This window comes from Hemiscyllium ocellatum, chromosome 21, assembly GCF_020745735.1.
Source record: "Hemiscyllium ocellatum isolate sHemOce1 chromosome 21, sHemOce1.pat.X.cur, whole genome shotgun sequence".
Lineage (NCBI taxonomy): Eukaryota > Metazoa > Chordata > Chondrichthyes > Orectolobiformes > Hemiscylliidae > Hemiscyllium > Hemiscyllium ocellatum.
Genome location: NC_083421.1, coordinates 48,949,930 through 48,976,588, shown reverse-complemented (window position 1 = coordinate 48,976,588; position 26,659 = coordinate 48,949,930). Strand labels below are relative to the sequence as shown.

The window sequence follows — 26,659 nt, the reverse complement described above, 5'->3', positions numbered from 1 at the left end:
GAAATAAATTGTGAAAAAGAACAGATTCACACAATCAGCTGCAAAATCTGTTCCTTCCTTCAACAAATCATCTACAATCTTGTGGTTGAAGGAGACAGATGCCAGTAAACCACAGGTTAAACCTCCAAGATAATGTATCATTGTGAAATATCTTCCATTATCTGACAAAAGTTTAGATCCAAGTATGTCACAGGCTATCACTCAACCGTGACAAAATGCAGTACATAAATATAACTCCCATGGCCCCAGCAGCACTGAAACTATCACGCACTGTAGAATCTTGATTGTTTCATACAGACACCGTAATAATTGCTATGAATAGGCACTGGATGGAAACCGAAGGATAAAGCGGGACGTTTGTCAGATAACGTCAGTAATTCATGTGCATTCAGACTGAAGTGGTTTGATAAATTCACAACGTAACATTTCAAGAGTTGAAACAGGCAGGTATCCAAGTTATTTTAAAAATGAAGGTTATGATAAAAAAAAAGTGCTAATAAATTGAAATCCATTCCACCAGTTTTTATTTCAAGGTTCAAAGCCAAGACTTTCCAGTAACTTTGAAATGCCAAAATAAGTCAACTAAATTCCTTTCCTTTTTCCACAGAAAGTGCAATCCGTGCTCATTAAATTTAGCAGACACTCAAGAAGCTTGGTTTTGAAAAAAAATCATTTTTCCATGATCTCTTTAGACAAAACTCTTTTCTGTCTGAATAAGTATAATCTATTTTATTGCATTAAGCAGTATACTGCCCAGAATCCAATTCCCATTATTTTTTATTGTCCAGTTTGCTTTGTATCCCTTAGATGTCTCATTTATCTCAGAACAATGTAGAGGTGACGTGAGTTCTACATGCACAACAGATTTACGTTTAGTACTTTAAAATTGATAAGGAGGATTTATCAGAAGAGCTGATAGTACTTAAAAGTTGCTAGGCTGTTAAACAGTGCATCAAAGGATATTGTAGAAAGTGAAAATAGAAATTGTCAAGGCACTGGCAATTATCATTCAACCTTCCTTGGATTTGGGAAAAGCAAGAGATTTGTGCTAATTCAATGCTCAGAGAGCCAGTTCAAGAGAGCCATAATGGCCTCCTTCTATGCTGTAAAACCTCGATGATTCTGAGAATATCACAGGATTATCCAGGAACCCAGGCTTTTCTCTCGAAGCTTCTCTATATCAGTTTGCTCTCTAGCTCCACCCACATGTTTAAGTGTTCAAGCACAGTTACATAGAACAGTGAATAGTCTAACTCAAACACCAATCAGTCAAACCATTGGACACTACATTCATAATTAGAATGTGAAGATTATTTTTTCGCATAATTTGGACTGCTTCACATTTCAGTATCTTTACTACATATTACATTTTGTGTTTTCTCAGTAGTCTTTGGGCTTTTTTTTAAGATTCCCTATAGTGTGGAAACAGGCCCTTCGGCCCAACAAGTCCACACCAACCCTCTGAAGAGCAACCCACCCAGACTCATTCCCCTAACACTATGGGCAATTTAGCATGACCAATTCACCTGACCTGCACATCTTTGGACTGTGGGAGGAAACCAGAGTGCCTGGAGGAAACCCACACAGATACAGGAAGAACGTGCAAAGTCCACACAGACAGTTGCCCGAGGAGGGAATTGAACCCAGGTGCTGTGAAGCAACAGTGCTAACCACTGAGCCACCTTGCTGCCCCTATTGTGGTCGCAATCAGGAATCCAGAGATAAATCCTCTCCTCTGTTCCTCTCATCTATATTCCAGATCAACAATCTGTGTATAAGATATGGGACTTGAATATCAGTTAGCCCACTGCAGCATTCAAATTTTGTCAAATAAGTAGTAAAAAAAAGCACAGCTGCCATTGACAACATTTGAACATTAAAACTATAATTTATTTTCAGTTCATGGGACAAGGTAAAAGTTTGAACTTGGGTTTCTCATGTTAAAACTGTTCCTGTCTTGTTTACATTTCCAGTGAAGTTGAAGTTTTTCCTTGCCATTGACAGAAGCTGTGGTAGATGTACATGCTAATTTGTACGGCATTTCAAATGAGCGGTGTTGTCAAGAAAACACCAGCCCTTGTGCATCATATTGTCACTGAGTTGATGTTCTGTATTAAAAACCTCTGCTGTCTGGTTCCATCTTCATTCTGACACTGTTGAATATCCTCAGAGATTGGCTTGCCTAGCCCTGCCTTGCATTGAGCTGGGCTCCCTTGAACTTTGCTCCTTCCAAATTAAGCATGCTCCTGTTTAACCAGATGGGTATTCAGAGTTTGTCTTGCTGTCTTCAGGGATTCTAGACAATAAACTCACTGAATTGTTAGTCCTCTTACTAGCCCAGTCCAGTCTAGTCCAAAGCAAGACTTGGAGAGTAAGCACATTTAAAGACCACAGAGCTCAACAATGTGTACCCTTGTTAGTTAGAGATCTCCAATAGGTGCAGAGGTACATGATTATAGACTTAATGTCTGCCATACACAAAGAAGCTCTATGGGGGCAGAAAATGCTTCACACAGGAAAATCTATTGACCAAGAACCACATTAGACTGGCATCTCTCTGTAGTTTACATGTGGTCTGCCAGTTGCAGCAATTTTATATTGCTGATAACATGTTTTTCCTTCTTTAAAATATGATCATTGCCATGTGATGACAGCAATCTCCCACGCAAACTAACTCTGTGAGGACAGGAGAAAGTGAACTTCAATAACTATCACCCATAATGTTTGCTTTTCTTGTAATTCTGGAACCAGTTTCTTTTCAAAGCCGCAAATGCTGTTATTCTAAAGGGAACAGTTTTTATTCCCTTCAAAAACGAAAAAGGATACAGTATATGTGTATTTATTTTGCTACTTTTATTGGATTTTAATCATAATCATTTGCGACCATTTTTCTCTGAACTGTGGAACATAGTTATTGTTTAGAGAGTTCTTCGTAAGCGTCCAGTCAAGAATACAATATTTAATCCATCTGTTTGACATTTTGGTAAATGTTGTAGCACAATCAAAGCACTTCTGAGCTTTAGTTCATGAAATTATCTCATCCAGAATAAAATTCTAATGAACATTGTTATGAACAAATTGTAAATAATCTGGACCCTGAGGTAAAGCAGTCATTATTTCTAAGTTACTCAACAATTCCCCTGTGAATCTCTTATTCCCATTTAAGCCACAGAAGTGCATTGGCAAGCGAGCAATATATTACATCAGCTACTTCCCAAACAAAGTAGTCCTTTTACGAAATACTTTATAGTTGTAGAACAAACATGTACTTACTTGTAATTGTCCTCTTCAACAAACTTTTGCAGCTCCTCGATATACCGAACAGATTTCAGGTACTTCTGCACATGGGGCAACGTTACTAGATAGTCTGTGAAAGAAAATAGGCATTACAAGTAACTAGTCAAATCACGCCAGTAAGGAATCCAGGTTTTAAATGCTCTTGTAAAGGACACATTTTTTTCTTGAGAAAGCTTGGTAAGACCCTAAGTGCAGAACATCATTAACTCGTTCTTTTGCAGCACTCCCAAAAGATATTTCTTTTATTGTCCTCTGCATTTAGAATGATTTTCTGCTTTTCTCTTCTTCCTTCCATAGCGGGCAACACTTTCCCATGTTATACTCAATCTGTTATCTTAAGTCAAACCCATTCACTTAACCCATCAAGGCCACTTTCCAGATGATGCACACATGTCCCTCACAATTTGCCGTTCTATTTTTTTCCGTAGTATCAGCAAAGATGGCTACTACACAGAACGTTGCAGATATATTTCATGGCTTTGTGACCCCTCTTCTCCGCCCCCCCGCCCCAGTTTAGTCTTCCATCCAAAAGACATTGCAAGGTGTGAGCATTAACATGAGCAGAGTGCACCTAAAGAAATGTTGAACAAAATTAGAAGAATTGATGAAATAAATAGTGAGTTCGACAATGTTTGACATTCTTAATCATGTGCATCTTTGTACAAATGCTAACTGAATTACTGCAGTTTGAAGCATTGCTGGACACATTGCAGATAATTTACCGTCGGTTATAGCGCTTTTTGGAAGACCTTGTGGCATAGTGGGAGGTAACCTTGCTTCTGAACCAGCAGCCCTGAGTTTGAGTCCTACTTATCTAGCAAGGTTGTGGATTTGGAGGGTGTGCCTTAGATCAGACTGGAGAAGTGAGTGAAGAGTAAACAACTCAGGAGAAGAGGAAGTGACCATCAATGAGACAGCCATAAATAGAATTAAGCATGTCCTGACCAAACTATGGCCCTTTTTGAGATTAACTGCAATTGTCCTAAAATACGACTAACTTCCTGCATTCTGTTGTGTTCTGTCAATAAAAAATAGCCCACATGTTTGGATTCAGGTTTTTTAAATTGTGAATTTTCTCCTCATCAGCTGACATCTCCCTTACTAATCCATGGACACCAAAACATTGGGTTCCCTCAATGTTCTCATTACATTTAGCTGATCTAACCCTGACCAGGAATCTTCCTGATCTGTATGGCTGATCTCTTCAATGGATATATTCCCTGCTTTACTCACTTCTCCAGTCTGATCTAAGGCACACCCTCCAAATCCACAACCTTGCTAGATAAGAGTAACAAGTGACTGACCTCCCTCCAAGCCACACACTATTCTGACTTGGAATTACATTGCCATTCCTTCACTGGGTCAGTCCTGGAACTCCTTCCGAGGCAGCCCCATGGTTGTACCTACACCACACAAACAGCTGTGGTTCAAAGAGGAAGTTTACCAGCACCTTCTCAAGGGCAGTAAATGCTAGCCTAGTCAGGAACACCTAGGCACACAAACAAATTAATTTTTAAAATTCCATATTTTGCTCATTGAGAATTTGTGGGAGGTGTTTAATCACTAGAATGAAAAAACGGCCATGCAAGGCATCCTTTGTAAGGCTCCACTGATATATTTCTTACAATTTCTTCCAAAGTAATATCCTATAATTGAGGCACTCTGCATAAGTGAGCGCAGAAGAATGGCAGATAACTGTGAGAATTTGACAAGAATTCAACTAAAAAATTATTCAATTTCTGGGGCCCTTTCAAAATTGGTTGCAGTAAATTCTTTCAGTAAATATAACAAACTGCTCACATCTGGATTGAACAATTGTCCAACTCAAAATCTTCAGTTTCAGTTGGATTCCTACTCATGGGTCAAAGCAGCTTTTGGGCTCTGATTTATATCACAACTCAATTTTAAATCTCTCTAATTTAACATCGAGGGCCGAAGGGCCTGTACTGCGCTGTATTTTTCTATGTTCTATTCAGCGAGTCATGAGTTCATGGAATGCCCTGCCAGTAGTGGACTCTCCCTCCTTATGGGCATTTAAACGGGCATTGGATAGACATATGGAGGATAGTGGGTTAGCGTAGGTTAGGTGGGCTTGGATCAGCACAACACCGAGGGCCGAAGGGCCTGTACTGCGCTGTATTTTTCTATGTTCTATGTTAATCTTTCTCAGTTCTGAGGGTCACTGGACCAGAAATGTTAACTCTGAATTCTCCTCACAAGATGCTGCCAGACCTGCTGAGTTTTTCCAGCAACTTCTGTTATCGTTCCTGATTTACAGCATCTGCTGTTCTAGCGGTTTTTCTTTCAATCTTGGAATTGTCTTTGGTCGGAGCTTGGACAACAAGAACTCCAGTTTGTGCCAGATAGAGTAAACCCTGGAACTCTAACCAATTCATCATTGCTTCCAAAACAACTACGACATCATTGCGAACAAATACATCAATGTTCACAAAAGAAAACATGGTAATCTCTGTAAAATTGTGGCCTGGGTTTTGCAATTAGTGGCACAGTGCTGGTGCTTGCTCATGACCTTGAAGAAAGCTGCCAACAAAATCCAACAAACTCTATAGTATGGATGTCTCCATTCCCAGTGCCAGCATGAATCTGGGACTCAGCCAAGGAGATCTCTCAGCATCCAGCAACAGTGATGACAGGAAGCTGGGTACACGGCCAATCGTTTTTAAAAATTCTGACAGACAGCAAACCGGTAGACAAAGTTCGGACATTATCATCATTTCACAGCAAATGAAAATAAACCTAAAACATCATGAACTTTGAAAAATGTTTGAAAAAATGACTTGTGTTTAATAATAACGGAGAAACTCAAAATTCAACAAATACAAAATTGGGATTTCCAGAGCTGATGAGGATGTTCTCTGGAGACAGTGCTCAGAATCTTATAAGGGCCTAAATGATTTGGGTGATGAAGAGATTTGTGGCAACATCATGTAAGAAATCTATTGTGATGTCAGCTGCATCGTTTGCATATTTGCTGAGTTAGCGAGCTGCTAATTAAGGATCATCGCTCGTTAAAATTGTTGCAAACCTTAGTACCATTGCACCTCATTAATATTCATCAAACCCGCATCTCACCAAAGACGGCAACAAACTAGACGGTGAGATTTCTCAACATGCAGGTCAGAGTGGCTGCCTGGTGACTTCAACTCAGCCGCTGTGTGAGCAGCTTCCATGTAGTTCAGGGTCAGGATCAGCTTAGGGAGGCACGGTGGTTCAGTGATTAGCCCTGCTGCCTCACAGCATCAGGGATCCAGGTTCAATTCCTGCCTCAGGCAACTGACTGTGTGGAGTTTGCACATTCTCTCCACGTCTGCGTGAGTTCCCCTCTGGGTGCTCCAATTCCCTCCCACAGTCCAAAGATGTGCAGGTCAGGTGAATTGGCCATGTTAAATTGCCCATAGCGTTAGTTGCATTAGTCAAGGGTAAATATAGGAATGGGTCTGGGTGGGTTGCCGTTCGGAGTGTCGGTGTGGACACGTTGGGCCAAAGGGCCTGTTTCCATACTGAAGGGAATCTAATCAAACATCACGGAGAGGCATGATGCATGTTCATCTCTTGCACACCTACGCCCCTCCAGGCCAAACCCCATCCACAGACATTGGCATCCCATGTTTGCCAACCCCTCCTGATCCCCATGGTGCCATTCCAATTCACTTGCAGCACCTGCATATGGACAGGCTTGCACTACAAGGCACATCAGCAGCAAGCACTGAGAGGCTCCAGCAGGGTCACTTGGCAGACAAGGGATTGGCACCCAGCTCACTGACTAGAGGAGGCTGTATTCTCTGGGGCTGTTTACTTGCATTGAAGATGTAACAAACAGGATAGATAAAGGAGAGCCAGTCAATGTAGTGTACTTTTCAATAGGCATTTGATAAGATGCCCATGTACATGCTTACTAAACAAGATAACAGCTCATGGTTTTTAATGAGAAAATTGGTATGGATACAGAATTGGCTAAGAGGCAATAGAATGAGGATAAAATGGTGATTTTCAGCGTGACAAACTTTGAGGGTAGTCGTTGATGGTAAAGGTTCATCTTGGAGTGCAGTTACTAGTGGTGTTCCGCAAGGATCTGTTTTGGGATCATTGTTGTTTGTCATTTTTATAAATGACCTGGAGGAGGGGCTAGAAGGTTGGGTGAGCAAGTTTGCGGATGATACGAAAGTCGGTGGAGTTGTTGACAGTGAGGAAGGATGTGGCAGGTTACAGCGGGATATAGATAAGCTGCAGAGCTGGGCAGAAAATTGGCAAATGGAGTTCAATGTAGATAAGTGTGAAGTGATTCACTTTGGTAAGAGTAACAAGAAGATGGAGGACTGGGCTAATGGTCGGATATTTGGTAGTGTGGATGAGCAGAGGGATCTTGGTGTCCATGTACACAGATCTCTGAAAGTTGCCACCCAGGTAAATAGTGCTGTGAAGAAGGCATATGGCACACTGGCTTTTATTGGTAGAGGAATTGAGTTCCGGAGTCCTGAGGTCATGTTGCAGTTGTATAAGACTCTGGTGCGGCCGCATCTGGAGTATTGTGTGCAGTTTTGGTTGCCATACTATAGGAAGGATGTGGAGGCACTGGAACGGGTGCAGAGGAGGTTTACCAGGATGTTGCCTGGTATGGTAGGAAGATTGTATGAGGAAAGGCTGAGGCACTTGGGGCTGTTTTCATTGGAGAAAAGAAGGTTTGGGGTGACTTGATAGAGATGTACAAGATGATTAGGGGTTTAGATAGGGTTGACAATGAGAACCCTTTTCTCACGTATGGAGTCAGCTATTACGAGGGGACATAGCTTTAAATTAAGGGGAGGTAGGTATAGGACAGATGTTAGGGGTAGATTCTTTACTCAGCGAGTCGTGAGTTCATGGAATTCCCTGCCAGTAGCAGTGGTGGACTCTCCCTCTTTATGGGCATTTAAATGGGCATTGGATAGGCATATGGAGGATAGTGGGCTAGTGTAGGTTAGGTGGGCTTGGGTCGGTGCAACATCGAGGGCCAAAGGGCCTGTACTGCGCTGTATTTTTCTATGTTTCTATGTCTCTATCAATGGAATGCCATAGGGATCACTCTGGGACTTCAACTATTTGCAACACACGATTGATGTGGATGAAAGAAATGAGTGTACTGCAGCCAGATTTGCTGCTAATAGAAAAGCCAGTCAGACAGCACATTGTGAGAAGGATACAAATAGACAGAAGACACATTAGGTGAAATTGGCAGGTGAAAGGCAATGGCCTAGTATTATTACTACTATTATTAGTCCAGTGACCTAGCTAATGGTCTGTGGACTTGTGTTTAAATCCCACCTCGACAGATGCTGGAATGTGACTTCAATAAGAAAAACATCTGGGATTAAGTTTACTCATGACTATGAAACGTTTGCCTATTGTTGGAAAAATCCATCTGATTCACTCATGTCCTTTAGGAAGATAACAGCCATCCTTACTTGGTCTGGCCTACATGCGACTCCAGACAAACACCCTCTGGGCATTTAGGGATGAGCAATAAGTAGTCGGCTGGCCAGTGACATCCCGTGAATGAATTAAAGAAAACAAAATGGAAGATTGTTCAGTTTGGCAGGAAGAATACAAAAGCAGAATATTATGTAATTGGAGAGACAATACAGAATGCCACAGGATAATGCGTACAGTCATGATTGCTTACTCGGTGAAAGCAGTTCAGAGAAGGGTCCCTAGGCCGCTTTCTGTGATGACATGACAAGGTGGTTATGGCTGGACCAATTATGTGTTGGGAAGAACAAGAGGTGATCTAACTGAAACAAAAGATTCAAACGGGGCTTGCCAACTGAGAGAGTGTTTCCCCTGACTGTGGGACCTTAAATCTAGTGGTTGTGGGTGGTGGGGGCAGGGGGAGGGGGGAGTCAGTGCTTCAGAACAAGGGCTTTCCCCCAGCATAAAATGAGGAGAGATTTCTTCTCTCCGAGAGAACAGTGGAGGGTAGGATACTGAATATCCTCAAGACCAAGTTGTAGAGGTTTTTGACCTACAAGGGACTCAAAGGTGATCAGGATATTTTGGGGAGGTTGAGTTAAGGTTGCTACCAGATTAGCTGTGATCTTAACGATGGAGGAGTCTTCCAGAACAAATGGCCTACTCCTGCTCCTATTTCTTATGTTAATTCAAAGATATTTGCAGAATCAGTCTCCATTACTCAGCTAAATATATGAAGGTGGTCTTTTGGTTCAAGGGTAATGTCTCTATCTCTGAAGCAAAAGATCCAGGTACAAATCCCATCAATCCCCAAACTGGTCATAACATGGCAAGATAGGTTGACTAAGGGTATGCAGGAGCTACATTTTTTGCATATATTTTTAATCTGAAAGTATTCAAAGGATTTTATTCACTATTCATTTTAGGTATTGTTGTAAATAAATGTTAACTTATTTGTGGACAAGGCATTAATGAATAAACCACACTTGTAAAATGACAAGAAATTTAATCTTTTCAGACTTCCAACAACAAATGTCACTTAGTATTGCTAATTAGTATTTTAAAATCTGTTAAACTATTGTAACATGAAAATGAATCCACTTAAAAGAATTAGACCAGAATCATTTCCACATCCAACTAATTCCCCTGATTGTCAGTGGTTGGAAAATTACGGTTCAGAAAGGTTATACCTCGTAATATTAGGTCAAAGTGATTACACATCTGCTTTACGCATCACTATTTGAAACTAAATTGCACCTGTACTATCGATGTAGGGTAATTACACTTCCTGCAGTAAATTATCTTTCAGAGCCAATTCCTTATCAATTCAAGTTTCTACCCTGTTAACAGCAGAGTATTTCCCCATTTCCAGCACAATCTGGCTCACAATTGACAAAATGAATTCCTCACATTGTTGAGAATCAATGTATGCCTCTGAAAGCCCTGGATAACTTCTTCCCTTCCCAGTCAAGGGTTTTTATAAAACTCCATTCTATCAGACTCCAGCTGTCAAGTGTGAGACTTTCTGATGCAGAGGCTAATGCTATCAAAGGCATTCGCTTAGTCATTCGTGAAAATATCAATTCATGAAACCAGACCCAGAATCATACAAATATGGCACAAATAGGGAGGTGATGGCCCAGTGGGATCATTGCTGAACTATTAATCCAGAGATCCTGGTAATGTTCAAATCCTGTCATGGCAGATAGTGGAATTTGAATACAATAAATATCTGGAATTAGGAGGCTAATGAACTCAACCATTCGCTGATTGCTGGAAAAACTCACGTGGCTCACTGATGTCCTTTAGGTAAGGAAACTGCCATCCTTACCTGGTCTGGCCTACATGTGCCTCCAAGCCTACAGCAATGTGGTTGATACTTAACAGCCCTCTGGGAAATTAGGGATGGGTAATAAATATTGGCCTAGCCAGTGATTCCCTCATCCAGTGAATGAAATCTACTCCTTCTCTTCGACATACAGCACCAAACACCACGTAATTGCGTCAGTTGTTGATGGATTGTTTAATGAAGTGCTACAAACACTTCAGTGTTTGCAGTTGTAATGACAGTGCAAGTAAAATGTTCACCATCACCCTGACGGTGAAATTGAAACAGTGTTCCCACATGTACAGTTATACAAGATGCCATGAGAGACTCCAGATCCACACAGTGGGCACGGTTTGAATTTAGCCAAGTGGAATTTCACTGAAATCACCTGACTTGAGATAAATTTTAACGTGTGATATTAGTCTCAGTGAGGAAACCCTTGAAAAAGCATGGCAGGGCAGGCAATATCCGAGGAGCAGGAAAATCAATGTTTCGGGCAAAAACCCTTCATCAGGAATGAGGCTGGGAGCCTTGGGGGTGGAGAGATAAGTAGGAGGGAGGTGGGGTTGGGGGGGGGGCGGGGAAAGGTAGCTGAAAGTGCAATAGGTGGATGGAGGTGGGGGTAAAGGTGATAGGTCGGAGAGGAGGGTGGAGCGAATAGGTGGGAAGGAAGATTGACAGGTGGTAGTACGGAGTTGGAACTGGGGTAAGGTGGGGATGGGGAAATGAGGAAACTGATGAAGTCCACTTTAATGCCATGGAGTTGAAGGGTCCCAGGCAGAAGATGAGAAGATGCCTCTCCACCCCCCAGGCTCCCAGCCTCAATCCTGATGAAGGGCTTTTGCCTGAAACATCGATTTTCCTGCTCCTCGGCTCTTCCAACAGCCTGATCTGCTGCTCTTTTCCAGCAGCACTTGACTCTGATCTTCAGCATCTGCAGTCCTCACTTTCACCTAAACCCTTGAAATCGTTGAGCAAGATTAAATTCTATTATTGATAATGTAACAAGTGCATAATTATTTATGACCAACCTCTGGCAGAAAAAAAAACTTCATATTTTTAGAAAGGCAAATTTCTCCAGTTTGATTTTTTAAAAATACAGATTTTAAAATGATAATTTATAAAGTTCATGATATTTCCACTTTTATCTGAATCCTGTGTGTACAGCCTTAGTCATCCAGCACAAAAACAGACCCTTCAGTCCAACTAGCCCATGCCATCCAAGTTTCTCAAACTAAATTAGACCCATGTATCAGCATTTGGCCCCGACCCTTCTAAATCTTTCCAAGTCATATTCCTGTCCAAATGCCTTGAAATGTTGTAACCATACCTGCATTTACCCATTTCCTCTGGCAGTTCATTCCATAAACGAGCCATCCTGTGTGTGAAGAGGTTGTCTCTTATGTCCTTTTTAAATCTCTCCCCACTCATCTTAAAAAAATCCCCTTTAGTTTTGAACTTCCCTATCCTACAGAAAAGGCCTTTTCTATTCACCTTATCTTTGCTCTGCATGATTTTATAAACTTCTATAAGATCACCCCTCAGCCTCTGAAGTTCCAGTGAGGAAAAAAGTCCTAGCTTATTCAACCTGTCCTTATAACTCTAATCCTTCAGTTCTGGGAACACCTTTGTAAATCTATTCTGCACCCTCTCCAATTTAATAATAGCCTTTCAATAGCAGGACAACCGGAATTGTACACAGTACTCCAAAAGTGCTGTATATGATGCCCCAACTCATAACTCAATGGTCTGAGCAATGAAGGCAAGCGTGCTAAACACTTTCTTAACATGCTGTATACCCGTGATGCAACTTTCAAAGAACTATGTACCTGAACCCCTAGGTCTCTTCAACAAGGACCCTTCTATTGACTGTGTAAATCCTGCCCTAGTTCATCTTACCAAAATGCAACACCTCATGTTTATCTAAATTAAACCTCATATGCCGCTCCTTGGCCTATTGGCCCAATTGATCAAGATCCCTTTGTAACCTTAGACAACCTTCCTTCACTGTCTACCACCAATTCTAGTGTCATTTGGAAACTTATTAACCATACTTCCTATATTCTCATCCAAATCATTTTAATAAATGACAATCGCTGACCCAGTACCAATCCCTGCCGAACACCACAAGTCACAAGCTTCCAGTTAGAAAAACAACTCTCCACCACCATCTGCTGTCTCCTAATGTCAAGCTAATTTTGTATCCAATTGACCAGCTCTCCATGAATCCCATTTGATCTACCTTTTCTAAGCAGTCTACCATGCATAAAGTCAAGGCCTTACTAAAGTCTATATACGTCTCCATCATCTATTTCACTCTATCTATAAAATGATTACTAAGTGAAAAGTGGTGCAGTTTATTTCCTGGTTTGCTGCCTGTGGGAATACTTCACCAGGATTGGCTGCTTCTGCCTGATTGAGATTATCATTGGACACCAGAGATCTTCTTGAGCTTCACTGGACTCTAATGTTGGGAAAGGGGAAATCCTCACTTGATCAATCAATAGATTTTTGTAGCCAACTACCTTGGATCTCAGGGCAAATGCCATCTTCTTTCCTCTGACTGTGAAGGCATTGTGTGCTGAGAACTCTTTAGAAAGTAAGACTCATCCTCAAATCTAAGTTCAAAAACAATATTTGTCTCACCATTTTTAAAGGCGGCAACCTAAGAAATAACATTATTTTACTAGCTACTGAAAATACACAAAATCATCAGTACTACTTTGATAGTTTTAGCTGTTCAGTTTCGATTCCCCATTCCCGACAGCTACTGAAAACATACTGCAGTAAGAGTTTATTTTTTTCTCAGACTGTATAATAGCTTGCACAAAGATCCATAGATACTTCACACTGAGATCTAAACTGAGTGATTAATGATAATCACAAAAAACAAACTTACAGGTCAGCACTGCACATGCATAGGAAATGTGACCACCCCATTTGTCATACTCTTTTGGTCAGACAGTACAACACTGCTTTGTTTCCACTGCAACATTGGTGAATAATATTTAAAAAGAAACAAATTTCAAGAATAAGATGCCTTCTCAGCTTGCAGCTTCAATCGAGTCTTTTCCTATCACTAAACATAACATTTGTTAGAAGGCGAGATGCTAACTTTAACAGATACATTTTAATTCATTAAATATAGACAGATGGCAATTTAGATAGTCAAGTGGTCTGAGATCATCAGGATTATTATGTTCTGTGGCATGTTGAGTTCTGAGCTACTTGACAGAGGAACAATGAAGAAGGAACTGTCACTCATTAGACAAGTCTTTATCATTGGGATAAACTTATTTAAGTTGGTTTCTCACATGCTGAGAGCACAGCCAGGGTGGCCTGGATACAAAACCTCACCCTGAAAGACTCCAGCGTAAGTATGCACTGATGGCAAAGCAAGTCGGTATTGCTTCACACAGACTGCTCGTTTGGTTATAAAATGAATGCATCGAAGTGACAACCACTTTCATGGTCTTGTGCCTCACATCTGTGTGGAATTCAACTATTTTAATTTGATTAACTTGGTTCAGCACAAGGCCATTTTCCTTCCCCACTTTTGCAAGCGTTCAAAACTTCCAGAGACAAATGGCAAAAGAAATTATTAGTCAAACAAAATCTCATGTCAGTTCCATTCTGGACACTGGCCAAGATCACAATGTAATGTATCTAAAGGAAACCAATAACTGTCTGGCATAATACGAATTTCTCTGCTATCCTCAGGTTAGGAGAATCAGAGAATGCATATGCCAATCCACAACAGTATTAGTGTAACTTGGGTCTCAATTCAATCACAGAGTGACTATCAGATACAAGGTGATTATGATCAACACTACGCGGAGTGACAGTTGAAAGTACAGAAGAGATTGTTATCCTGAGTATGAGGGAACTTGGAGTAAATTGTAAAAATGTAAGAGAGTTACAATCCACTTTGATAAGGACAGGAATCAATTGCTAAAATAAGATCCAATTGCTAATTTGATCTATAAGCCCCACTGCAACTAGAATTATCTTTCCCCCCCACCAATTTAATAATTGTTTCTATTGCAGGATGAGTGAAAATTGATTCTACAATTTGATGGGAACGTTGATATTCTGAATTCAATCCATTCACTAAAGTTGGTTATGAGCCAACAGCAGCAACACCAGAAGGCTCTTCCATCAGCAATTGCTTTAAATTTCTAATCATGGCTGTGCTTTACTGGCTGTAAGCTGCACTGATATTAGAGGGAGGTCAGTCAAGGAGAACTGTGTGGTGGTATAACTAGGTTAAGAAGGAATCCATACAGCACAGCTGAGCTATTTCGAACAAGCCCTCACTAACCCAGTCAGTATCGAGATTCTTGGCCGGATACAAGGTGCATGGTGATTCAGGGACATGTCCAACAATGAAAAAAAAAGGGGAAACTACACAACTTTTGAAAAGAAGGAGACAAAAACATGCTGAAAATCCAGTGAAACCACAGCTGCTCAGAATTTATATTAACAATTCAGGCTTTGAAATCAAAAGCACAACACTTCAAATTTGTAGATGACACCAAAATGGAGGATGGGGGCGGGGGGAATCTGTATTCAAATGGAGGAAAACAACAAGAATAGATAGACATGAATAAAGTTGTAGAATGGGCAAATCATTGGGAAAACCAATAAATGTGAGATGGCACATATGATCTGGAAGGCGTGTGTCTGTGTCGGTTTGAGGAATGCAGTACTGTATATACTTGAGAAATAGTCAATCTCCTGTACAAGTCAACCCCCTATTTTTGGCCACAAAAATCTGGAACTTTCCACATATCTCGTGTGAAAGCCAACCCTAGTTCTTCACAGATAACAGACCAACATTTGAGTCAGTGTACTGGTTGTCCTAATCTATTCCGGGTCTTCAGAATTACCATAATTCATTGTGTTTTTTCCTTTACTTGTTTAGAGATCAGTTGGGCTTCTGCTAATGATATGGTATGAATTTTGATGGACATGAGTTTCAGCCCCTCAAAAGTGGTATCCATGTAATAGTCAATCCCATAAATATAACCTTAAAAAGCAGTTAAAAAATTTTGACTATTACTTAAGTATATATGGTCATCTCAGAATGCAAACAGAATAATTATTAAATTGTGCCATAGATTAACAAGGCCAACCAAAAGCAAACCAATCAGCAGGTACCATTTCTGGAGGGTCAGAATTGAAAAATAAGGTCATTATGCCAAACCTGCACTGACCTTTGTTAGACCACGAGTGTACACAACACAAAAATTACGAGAATGATTCATGGAAATAAAGGGACATACATGTTAGTTATGAAAGCCTTTTCTATTGGGTATTGCTGGGAGGACTTAAGTTTGGAAGGATTGTGGGATTTATTTCACTCTAGCATGGCCAATTCACCTAACTTGCACATCTTTGGACTGTGGGGGAAACCCACCCAGACATGGAGAGAATGTGCAAACTCCACGCAATTAGTCATCTAAGGCTGGAATCGAACCTGGGTCCCTGCCACTGTGAGGCAGCAGTGCTGACAGCTGAGCCACTGTGCCGCCCATTCTTATGAAGATAATCACGGAAGTTTAAAAGGATGAACAATGATATTGAGGAGTGGATAGGGTGGATACCAGGAAGAAGTTTTCTCTTGCGGTGAAGAGTAAACCTAGCAAATATAGTTTAAGAATAAGGGTCTCTCCAATAAGATGGATTCTTTTCTCACTCTGTCAGGCTCATTAGAATGTGGAACTTTCTTCCCATAAGGTAGTGCAGGCTGGGCACTTGAATTCATGCAAGGATGAATTATGTAGATTGGGATAGATAAGTAAATCAAAGGTTTTGGGGTGCAGATGGGAGAGTGGATTTGAGACCACAATCAGATCAGCCATTATAAAAATAATTGGTGGAGGCTTATTCCTGATTCTACGTCCTGGATTGCTGTACCCTTGTGGCTCAATATCATACTTTATGTTATCACACTCATGTGAAGCATTTGGGAATGCTTTTCATTGAAGGTGCTGTATAAATATAAGTTGTTGTTATAAGGATATTACAACATAGATATTTAATTTAAATATAAGTTGTTATATAGTTGGTTCGGTTATATAGATAGACATAGGTGTAGATCTATGCCTCCAATATGTTCCATTAGAAGATGCCTTACATGGTTTTAGCTCAAATTAACAGCTGTTCGTCAGCTGCAGAAAAACTTCACATTTGAGCAGTTAATGTCACTGTCCAAGAAGCAAGCAAAACAGCACCCAGCTGTTCCTCCTCCAGCATGTCACTCAGGACTGTTGAAATCCTTCTTCAATCACAAAAATACATCATTACAATCTACCATCCATCAGCTCACAGTGATCCTAATGGATAATGAACAACTTGGGAAAACTCACACCACTGCAATCCTGTAGTTTGGAAGCGGAAACCCACAGAGCTGATGACAGAGGAGCAGAGTAATGCAGCTGTTACTGACCACTTACTAAAGCTCAGCTGGAAGGAAACCCAGCCTCCAAAAGAGCACATTACGTCAGTTTATTAAAGCTAGGTCTAACTGAACAAGGAACTTCTGTTCAATTTTCACGTTAAAACAGTTTGCCTGCTGTTTAATTCTCTGTGCTATGCCTCATAGTTGGGATACAGTATACCTATAAGAACAATGTTGATGACATCACCACCCTTTCATAGCATAGTGGCCCTGGGAGTCGAAACATTTCAGACTCCATCTCAACTGGGGCAATTTGAAGCATGACATGCTGATGGAGGCCTTGCCATACACCACTGGGGTAGCACACTGGAAACCAAACTCTGCTATTCCCAGAGTCATCACAAAGGTTAAAGTTTTTAAAAGGATACATCACCATCACCGCACCGCCCCCCCCCCCCAAACTATCTGATTTCTAGATCTAGGTTATTGGGAAACACAGATTAAGTTTCTGTATTTATCCAATTCAAAGCTTCAACTTGCCACCCCTTATTTTTAAACATTTTAGCCTTCGCTGGATTGCCCGATGAAGAGAAACATTCCCAGAGTGTCCATGCTCTAAACTCCCCTCAATCTTACTGTGTCTTCATTCTGTCAGGCATATGGACATCACTGGTAGGACCAACATGTGTTACCCATCTGTAACTGCCCTGTTTTGCTAGGTCATTTCAGAGGGGAGATAAGAATCATAGAATCCCTACAGTGTGGAAGCAGACCATTCGGCCCATTGAGTCCACACCATCTCTCTGAAGAGCATTCCACCCAGACCCACCTCCCTACCCTATCCCTGTAACCCTGCATTTACCACGGTTAACTCAGCTAGCCTCCATATCCCTGTACGCTATGAGCAATTTAGCATCGCCAATCCACCCAACCTGCACATCTTTGAACTGTGGGAGGACACTGGAGCACCCGGAGGAAATGCACACAAACACAGGGAGAACATCAAACTCCAGTCTGCCTCAGGTTGGAGTTGAACCTGAGTCCCTGGTGCTGTGAGACAGCAGTGCTAGCCACTGAGCCACTGTGGTGGAGTTAGTGAACTCGATGAGTTTTTACAGCAGTTGGTAGTAGTTCTCATGGTCACTACTACAGAGACTACTTTTATATTCTGTTGATTTATTCCTTGAATTTAAATTCCACCAGTTGCTATGGTGGGATTTGAACCAGTGTCCTCAGCATATTATTAGAGTAATAGAGTCATAGAGATGTTCAGAACGGAAACAGACCCTTAGGTCCAACATGTCCAAGCCGTCCAGATTTCCTAAATTAATCTACTTCCGTTAACCAGCACCCTGGCCCATATCCCTGTAAACCCTTTCTATTCACATACCCATCCAGATGCCTTTTAAATGCTGCAATTGTACCAGCCTCCACCGGTTCCTCGGGCAACTCATTCCATCCATCTGAGTCTTTGCATCGGTAATTCAGTGACATTACAAGGGCACTGCCTGGCCCCAATAAGATCAGCCTTCCTTCCTGTAAACTCCAACAAGCATTAATGCAATCTGTTCAACCTTTCCTCATAGGAAAACTATTCTCACCCCAGGAAGCAGCTGAGTGAAATGTCTCTGAACTGCTTCTGATTCAGGTGTACTAAGCTGCATAGTTGATGCAATCTCACCAATAACCTGTACAGTCTCACGTCCTTCTGTAGTGATTGCAACAAGGTCAGCCAGATGGATTTCATACAACAGGAGGTGCCTGATTGGACCATATTAACAGTCCCAATCAGGGAGCCCTGGCTGACAGCAAAAAATAGGAGTGTCAGGGGTTCTGCTCACTCTAAGAGCTGGCTTTGAGGAAACCAGACTAGTGTCCAGTATAATACACATGTAAATAAAGGGTGACTTGCTGATTGGGATACCAGCCTCTGGGGAGTTATTTCACCTTCATCAACCATTTTGTTCCCAAATGTTAGCAACATTCCGTTTGAACACTGAGGACTGACACCACACTACAACTTCAAAGAAGAAAAATGCAGTGGGACATTTGTGTCTGTCGGGCCCAGACTGTTGCTTTCAGCAGCTTGTGTCAAGTTTATGTTAAAAGTGAACTCTGAATTCCTACTCATGACCCAGTTTGGAATTTGGTTTCTGGTTTTCCCAATTGCTGATTGGAGTTTAGCTGATGCATCTGGCAGCCACACGAATGAAGAGGTCAGAGGGTGCTGCCCAATCTCGTGTCGAGTTTGCTGGCCTCAGCTGAGGATAACAAGGAAAGGCCTTAATATTCCCAATGAGAGAGAATTCAGCCAAGCTTCTCAAGTCATGATTCACTTGGAAAGCTTGCACTACAGTAACTGGATGAGAATTGGAAGAGGCTTCCAAGGACTTGAGTGACTGGTCAGAGGAAGTGACCACCTCAGTTAGCAGAACTGCTGTGTCTGTGAGGTGGGATTGTCATGTGACTCAGTACCCTTGTGGGACAACGCTGTTATGACACAATGCAAAACGTGTTGTATGAGAAAGTAAAAAGAGAAATTCCAGCCATATACTTATCACAAAAGTAAAGAATTGGCTGTAAAAATGGATGTTTACAGCATCTCCACGCATATTTTGTTTTTAAGATTATTTGAAGGAAACCGAGGTGAAATATTATGCTTTAAAAGCACTCTAATGTGAATTTTGCAGTTCTTTTATTTGGTATTTTGTTGGGATCAGTGCCAGTGGTCACTCTAAGTGGTCTTGTTACAACCATTTTGCACTGAATAGTGCAAAATGCAAAACTTGCACCCACACCTCCCCCCTCACTTCCCTTCAAGGCCCCAAGGGATCTTTCCATATCTGCCACAAGTTCACCTGCACCTCCACACACATCATTTACTGCATCTGATGCACCCGATGTGGCCTCCTCTATATTGGGGAGACAGGCCGCCTACTTGCGGAACGTTTCAGAGAACACCTCTGGGACACCCGGACCAACCAACCCAACCACTCCCTGGTTCAACACTTCAACTCCCCCTCCCACTCCACCAAGGACATGCAGGTCCTTGGACTCCTCCATCGCCAGACCATAGCAACACTACGGCTCGAGGAAGAGCGCCTCATCTTCCGCCTAGGAACCCTCCAACCACAAGGGAAGATCTCAGATTTCTCCAGTTTCATTTCCCCTCCCCCCAACTTGTCTCAGTCCCAACCCTCGAACTCAGCACCACCTTCCTAACTTGCAATCTTCTTCCTGATCTCTCCGCCCCCACCCCCACACCGGCCTTTTACCCTCACCTTAACCTTCTTCCACCTATCGCATTTCCAACGCCCCTGCCCCAAGTCCCTCCTCCCTACCTTTTATCTTCGCTTGCTTGGCACACTTTCCTCATTCCTGAAGAAGGGCTCATGCCTGAAATGTTGATTCTCCTGCTTCTTGGATGTTGCCTGACCTGCTGCGCTTTTCCAGCAACACATTTTCAGCTCTGGTTACTGATATGACAGTTTTGAAAGCAGTCGGGCACTTATCCTAAACTTTGGTGGTGACTCACTTCACCCCATAAGGCTCTTGCTCCCTTGAACAAGTAATAAGGGTGTAATAATGTACTCACAGGGTTCACTATTGTTGGACTCAATATTCAGTGCAAAATGGTTGGAACATGACCACTTAGAGTGACCACTGGAAAATGGAGCACTTCTCACTGCGGGAATTCGATGAAACTCGGTCAGAACATAGCCCGCACCCTGGCCTAGCCGGGGACAACATTTGTACACTGACCGGACCAAATCCAGCTTGGAAGTCAACCAGGCGGTGAGAGGTCCCGGAATCAGTCCCTTGAGAAAATGGAGCACTTCCCACATTGGGAATTCACTGAAACCATGTCGGAACACGGCCCGCAGCCTGCCCCAGGAGGCGAACACCATTTTCACATCAACTGGATCGAATCCGGGGTCACTAACTGGCCTGGAATTTACTCAGGCATCGTTAGGTCCCAAATTCCTGCTCTTGAGAAAATGAAGCACTTCCCATGTTGGGAAATCAGTGAAACCCGGTCAGACATGTCCCCCATGTGGTCAAGCCGGGGACACCGTTTACGCTACCTTCTTCCTCACTCTCCTACACCCCAGTCTCCTGTACTTCCCACCACCCCAACCTCCACTTACTACATGTTGGGGTCAGTTCAGGTTTTAGGTCTTATTTGGTAGGGGTTTTTTTGGGTCTGGGCGCACTCAAAATTTTTTCATATATAATTTAATGGCAATTGCTTCATCACATTATGCCATTTCAGCTTACGAACGGTTTCAAAGGAACGTTTTCCTTTCACGTAGCGGGGGGAAACCTGTACTGCGGCTGCTGTTGCCATTTACACCTCCTCTAGACCTTTTGGTAATAACACAAATTCCTCTAAACTTATCCTTCTTCCCACCCCCCACTGTTGATCTTACTGTCACCCCCTTTGCCTTTATTTACTTTTTGTCACTTTATCTCTCCTGTTTTGTGATCACTTGTTCTTACCCTGAATTCCCCAACCCTTCACATTAATCTCTGTTCTTAGGAATCTAACTTTTTCCGAGTTCAGTTACACAGTTATTGACCTGATATAACAACTCTGTTTCTCTCTCCATAGATGCTGCTTGACCAAGTGGGTTTTTCCAGCATTTTCTGTCCATTTGAGAGACTTCTAACATCTGTAGTATTTTGCTTTCACGTACGCAAATTATCAAGTGCTGTGCTCCATTGAAAAGTCAACTCTATTGCATTAAGACAGGAGAATATTACTGTGGAAAGAAAATTCTGAATTAATTATTAACACACAACATACATCCAGAGAGAAAATGAGTAAAAATGCAGTTGAAAAATTAAATACTGATGTACAATTGGGTAATAAATTGAACAAATGTCCTATGTTGCTAAATGACGACCTTCAATTAACAGAGTAAACAATGCCAGCATTTTAAACCTTTTAAAGCACAGCTTATATAATCTCATTTTCTCTCAGGATTCAGTTTCATTTAATCAAAAACAAACTGAAAATTGAATACAGACCACAATTGAAAGAAACTTGTAAATCTGAAATGATCCTCAAAATGTTGTTCATCTGATTTGACCTCTGTTCATTTTCAATGATACTGTCAGAAGCTGGATAGGCTGAGTCAATGTAGATCAAGTCCAACAAGTAAATTCCTAAAATTGAAAGACAATTTTCCACGTTAGACTATGAATGCATAACGTGAGATTTTTTAAAAAAATTCTTTGGTTAGAAAATAACTTGCCGAATCTAAGATTATCTTTTTGATGACATCTGTACAGAACGATTTTCCCCAAATTGCACATTATTATGATAAAACTGGAAAACCATTCTGAAAATTTTGACTGAACATGTTAAATCAATCCGCAATCCTTTTTTTCTCTCTTCCAGACAGTTTAGTTGATCTTACCATCACTTTGTCAACTCCTTGAATGTCACTGTAAATCGACAGAAGACACCAAAGACAACGTTTCTGAACTGAGCCACTAATGCTCTGACACTATTCCAGACAACTAGAGTGACTCCTCCTTGTTTGCCCCCTACCCCCTGTGCCCCCCATCTCCCCTGTTATTCTTGTACAGGAGCACACCTGTGTCTATCCCAGCTCACGTAAAATGGAATGGGAGGAAGATTTCATCCAGCTGTAGTCTTTGAAGGTCGGTTGCACTTCAAAATGCACAAGTGATCACTCTACAGCTCTTCTCCTGGTTATTATTGCTGGCAGTTACAGACGGTTATGAACATAGCCCAGTCCATTACAAAAAACCAGCCTTGCTTCCATTGATTCCGTCTACACTTCCTGCTGTCTCCGGAAAACAGCCAACGTCAAAGACCCCTCCCAGCCCAGTTATACTCTCTGCTATTGGGCAGAAGATGTAAAAGTTGAAAACACGGACCAATAGATTTCAGAACAGTTTCGTCCCTGCTCTTATCAGACCTATGAATGGATCTCTCATCTATTAGAGTTGATCTCTCTCTGCACCTTCCCTGGAGCTGGAACACCATTCGGCATTCAGTTCTATTACCCTGATGTATTTATGTAAGGTATGATATGTCTGGTTAGCATGCAAAACAATACTTGTCACTGTATCTCAGTACATGTGACAATAATAAATCAAATCAGCAGGCCTAGAATCTCTCATCTTGGGCAGATTCCTAATGCAAATCCAATGCCATAATTTTAAGCACTTCCACGTACACGGGTGTATTTCACCTTCCTATTATTGTTGTTTCTGTGTCTAATTCAGGCACAGGTACAGATCCACTGCCTCAGAAGCCCAGAGACAATCTTCCAAAGGGCATGAAATCAGCATAATGAATATTTTTTTTCCCCCTTTTTCCAGGTGATTTGATATGGGTATTCCCCGTGGGGAGAGGTCAAATGTTTGACCTATATTTTTCCAACGGCATGTAATGAAACGGTTCCTGTGTTACTCAAACACTGCTCAAAAAGTTGAATGTGAGTCGCGAGATGATCCAAACCACGAAGATACCATTCTTTCACCTCTTGGACATTGTTGTAAATTCCGGGTAGAAAGATTAGAAGTCTCCTGTGTTTGCTATTGTAGAGGATTTTACATAAATTGCACTTACTCAGTCTTGTTGAATTCGCAAACTACATTTAATTTCCAATCAACTGGCAATATCTTTCAGCTATGCATCAGTGGTAATTGAGGTCAAAACGTTGCACCAAAAGACAGCAGAGGTACAAGAAGGGGTGGTTTTCTGAAGCCGGAACAGGGGCCTACCATTAATGCAATATATAGGCAGCCTAAGTCTTTGACTGTGTCATAAACTGACATAGGACTACCTGATGTTGAGTGAAGGAAAGTATTCGATTCCCCAATACACAAATATTGGAGCATTGAATATTTAATGGAAAGGTTGGGGGGAGAAAAGCGCACAGACTGTAGAAAATGAAGAGTTTTCTTCTAAAACTGACAATGATCTGGGAACATTGGAGTGAAGTCATGAATGAAGCAGAAAGATTTTCTTCAGATACAGAATACAAAGTTGGTGATAACAAACAATAATATTTAATTATATTCATTCATGTCAGAACACAAAAACTTCAATATTCTAAATTTGTACTTTCTGAGCACAAATTAAAATAATTTATTTAATTCCAAATAAATTGTTTTCATGAAGCTACAGTTACCCAGTTCCAAGCACCACCTTTTAGTAATTATTATACAGGGTCAATTAAAATACATATCTATTTCTACAAGTATATTAAAGTGCATATAGCTGCTTTCATATCTCAGTTCTGTTGTTAGTTACTGGATCAATTAACTGTCACAAAACGTAAGACACTGCAATTTTCACCAAATAGGTATAAACACTTTAATGCCTCTCTTGCAAAACACTGAGCAGAAACAGCACAGACACTTTCTTGTGCTTGGTATTTGTGTAATCAAAGGTTTTCCACAAAATTGCAAGGCACAGTAAAATCAAAATGTTGTTGTTTTATCAACTGGGGAGAATTCTCTAGGTTGGTCAGGCAGCATCCATGGAAAGAGAGAAAGCTAATGTTTCAAGTCTAAATGAAACATTAGCTTTCTCTCTCTCTCTCTCTCTCCATGGAGGCTGCCTGACCTGCTGTGATATCCAGCACCTTCTGTTTTCAGTGCAGGTTCCAGCATCTGCTGTGCTCCTGGAACCTTTCCTGGCTCATTTGCAGAGAATATGAAAGCTACAATGAAGCCATTTCACTCAGAAATGCATGAAGAAATGGTGCATCCCCTGTCCCGAAGATGTACCGAATTTCCTTACAAATGTAGGATTGTGCAAATGGACTTTTCAGCTGGCATTCTTGCTAACTTTTTTTTCCTTCCGTGGGAGATGGGCATCTTCAGCTAATACCCATCCCAAATTACCCTCCAGAAGGTGACACCTGAGTTGTCTTCTTGTACTGTTGCCACCCTTGAGGTGAAGGTACATCCACAGGGCTGTTGTAGAGACAGCTCCAAGCCTTTGGCCCAGTCACAGCGAAGGAATGGTGATTGAGTCGGGATTGTTTGTGGCTTAGATGGGAGCTTGCAGTAGATGCTGTGTTGCACTTGTCCATCTCGGTGGTCCAGGGCTTAGATGGGGCTGTTGAAGGAGCCTTGGTGAGTTGTTGCAGCGGACCTTCTAGAAGGTATACACTGCTATCACTGCGTGTCTGTGATGGAGGGAGTGAACATTGGTGCCAATCAACTGGATGGCTTTGTCTGGATGGTGTCAAGCTTCTTGGGGCCGAACTTATTCAGGCAACTGGTGCATATTCCATCACTCTCCTGACTTGTGCCTTGTCAGTGCTAGACAGGCATTGGAGAGTCAAGAGGTGAGTTACTTACCTTACAATTCAGAGTTTCAAAACAGCTCTTGTATCCACAGGGTCTATATTGCTTCTGTAGTTCAGGTTCTGGTCAATGGTACCCCCAGGGGTGTTCATTCTAAACTAAGAGGAATGGCAGTGTGGGCAAGTTTACACTCGCTAGTGCTGAAGTAGAACGTACTGTCAGGACGAGCATTTCCCAAACATTTCTTGAATAGATCATCAACTGATGAGACCTCAGTCCTGAATTACTTCACATGATTAATCATGCTGTAGCTGATCTTTGAAAACAGCTGCATCCATGCTACGCTGTGACTAATCTTCTAAAATCTGTTTTCTATAAAGGGACTCTAGCTTAAAATTCTCCATTTGTCATCACACCATCAGGCATAGCCACCACATCTCAGACCATCATCTCCTGCTGTCTGATCTCATTTGATTTTGCTCCTTTGAGTGCCACAAACTAAAACTTTACTGAATGTTTTTATGAGTCACCTAAATTGTCTTCTACTCATTCCTTGTGGTATAAATCATCAGCTCTGACCAGATGAAGGGTTACACTAAATGCCTGAAGCATACACACCTCACAGGTGAGGTGGAGCATTAGGCCTTTCATTGTTTGAACACGTTTGGAGCTACTGGGAGCCAGCGCATTGATAAATGAGAGAAATTCTCATTGCCACAAGAGTAACTACCCTGAAAGCAGCTGAAGAATCCAACATATACCCAAGAAAATCATATGGATACGTTGACCCTTGCCTTTTAGTCCAAACATTCATGTCCATAGTATCGGCTTACATTAAACTCAAACTCACAGGATTCCACATTTACTCAAATCATACCTCACTGTCCAGCCCCTTGTATCAGTGCATGGTAAAGCTCCTTGTGCATTATATTTGGAGGGTCAGTTAGTGGGATAGTTCCAAATCTGGCAACTCTGCGACAGTGAGGCAATAGGAGAAGGTGAATTTCAACTCTCAAGAATATTACCAGTGAAAAAGACAATGCCTCCACTTTTAATTAAAATTCAGTCTTAGAAGTTGGACTTGTATATGAGTATTCATTGCATATTGTACTGGAAAAGCTAAAGGGTTAGGTCCCATCACCCTTTATTACACAGGCTCTGTTGATTTTATTATTGTTACATTGATTGTCTGAGCAATAAAACTGCTTATCTTTTGCCTCAGACTTCTGAATTTCGCTTGCCAGCTTTTGCATTTACAGTGAGATTGACAGCGTGTAGATCGCAATTGACTGGTTGATCATGGAGTCTCAGAGTGCTGATCTCGCAGCCTGTCCACATTCCCCTTGCCCTGCGGGTTCCCTCGTTGT

The 26,659-nt window shown here is 41.6% G+C and overlaps 1 protein-coding gene across 5 annotated transcripts in view; it reads right to left on the bottom strand.

Moving 5' to 3' along the window:
• The window catches only part of LOC132825862 (ras-specific guanine nucleotide-releasing factor RalGPS1-like), a 781,992-nt gene that overhangs the window by 240,678 nt on the left and 514,655 nt on the right, over window positions 1-26,659 (bottom strand). For all 5 annotated transcript variants that reach the window (XM_060841441.1, XM_060841437.1, XM_060841440.1 and 2 more), the window contains 2 exons: window positions 22,026-22,163; window positions 3,274-3,367 (listed from right to left, as the gene is read on the bottom strand). In XM_060841441.1, the coding sequence (XP_060697424.1) occupies window positions 3,274-3,367; window positions 22,026-22,163 (232 nt within the window). The remainder of the gene's footprint in view (window positions 1-3,273; window positions 3,368-22,025; window positions 22,164-26,659) is intronic.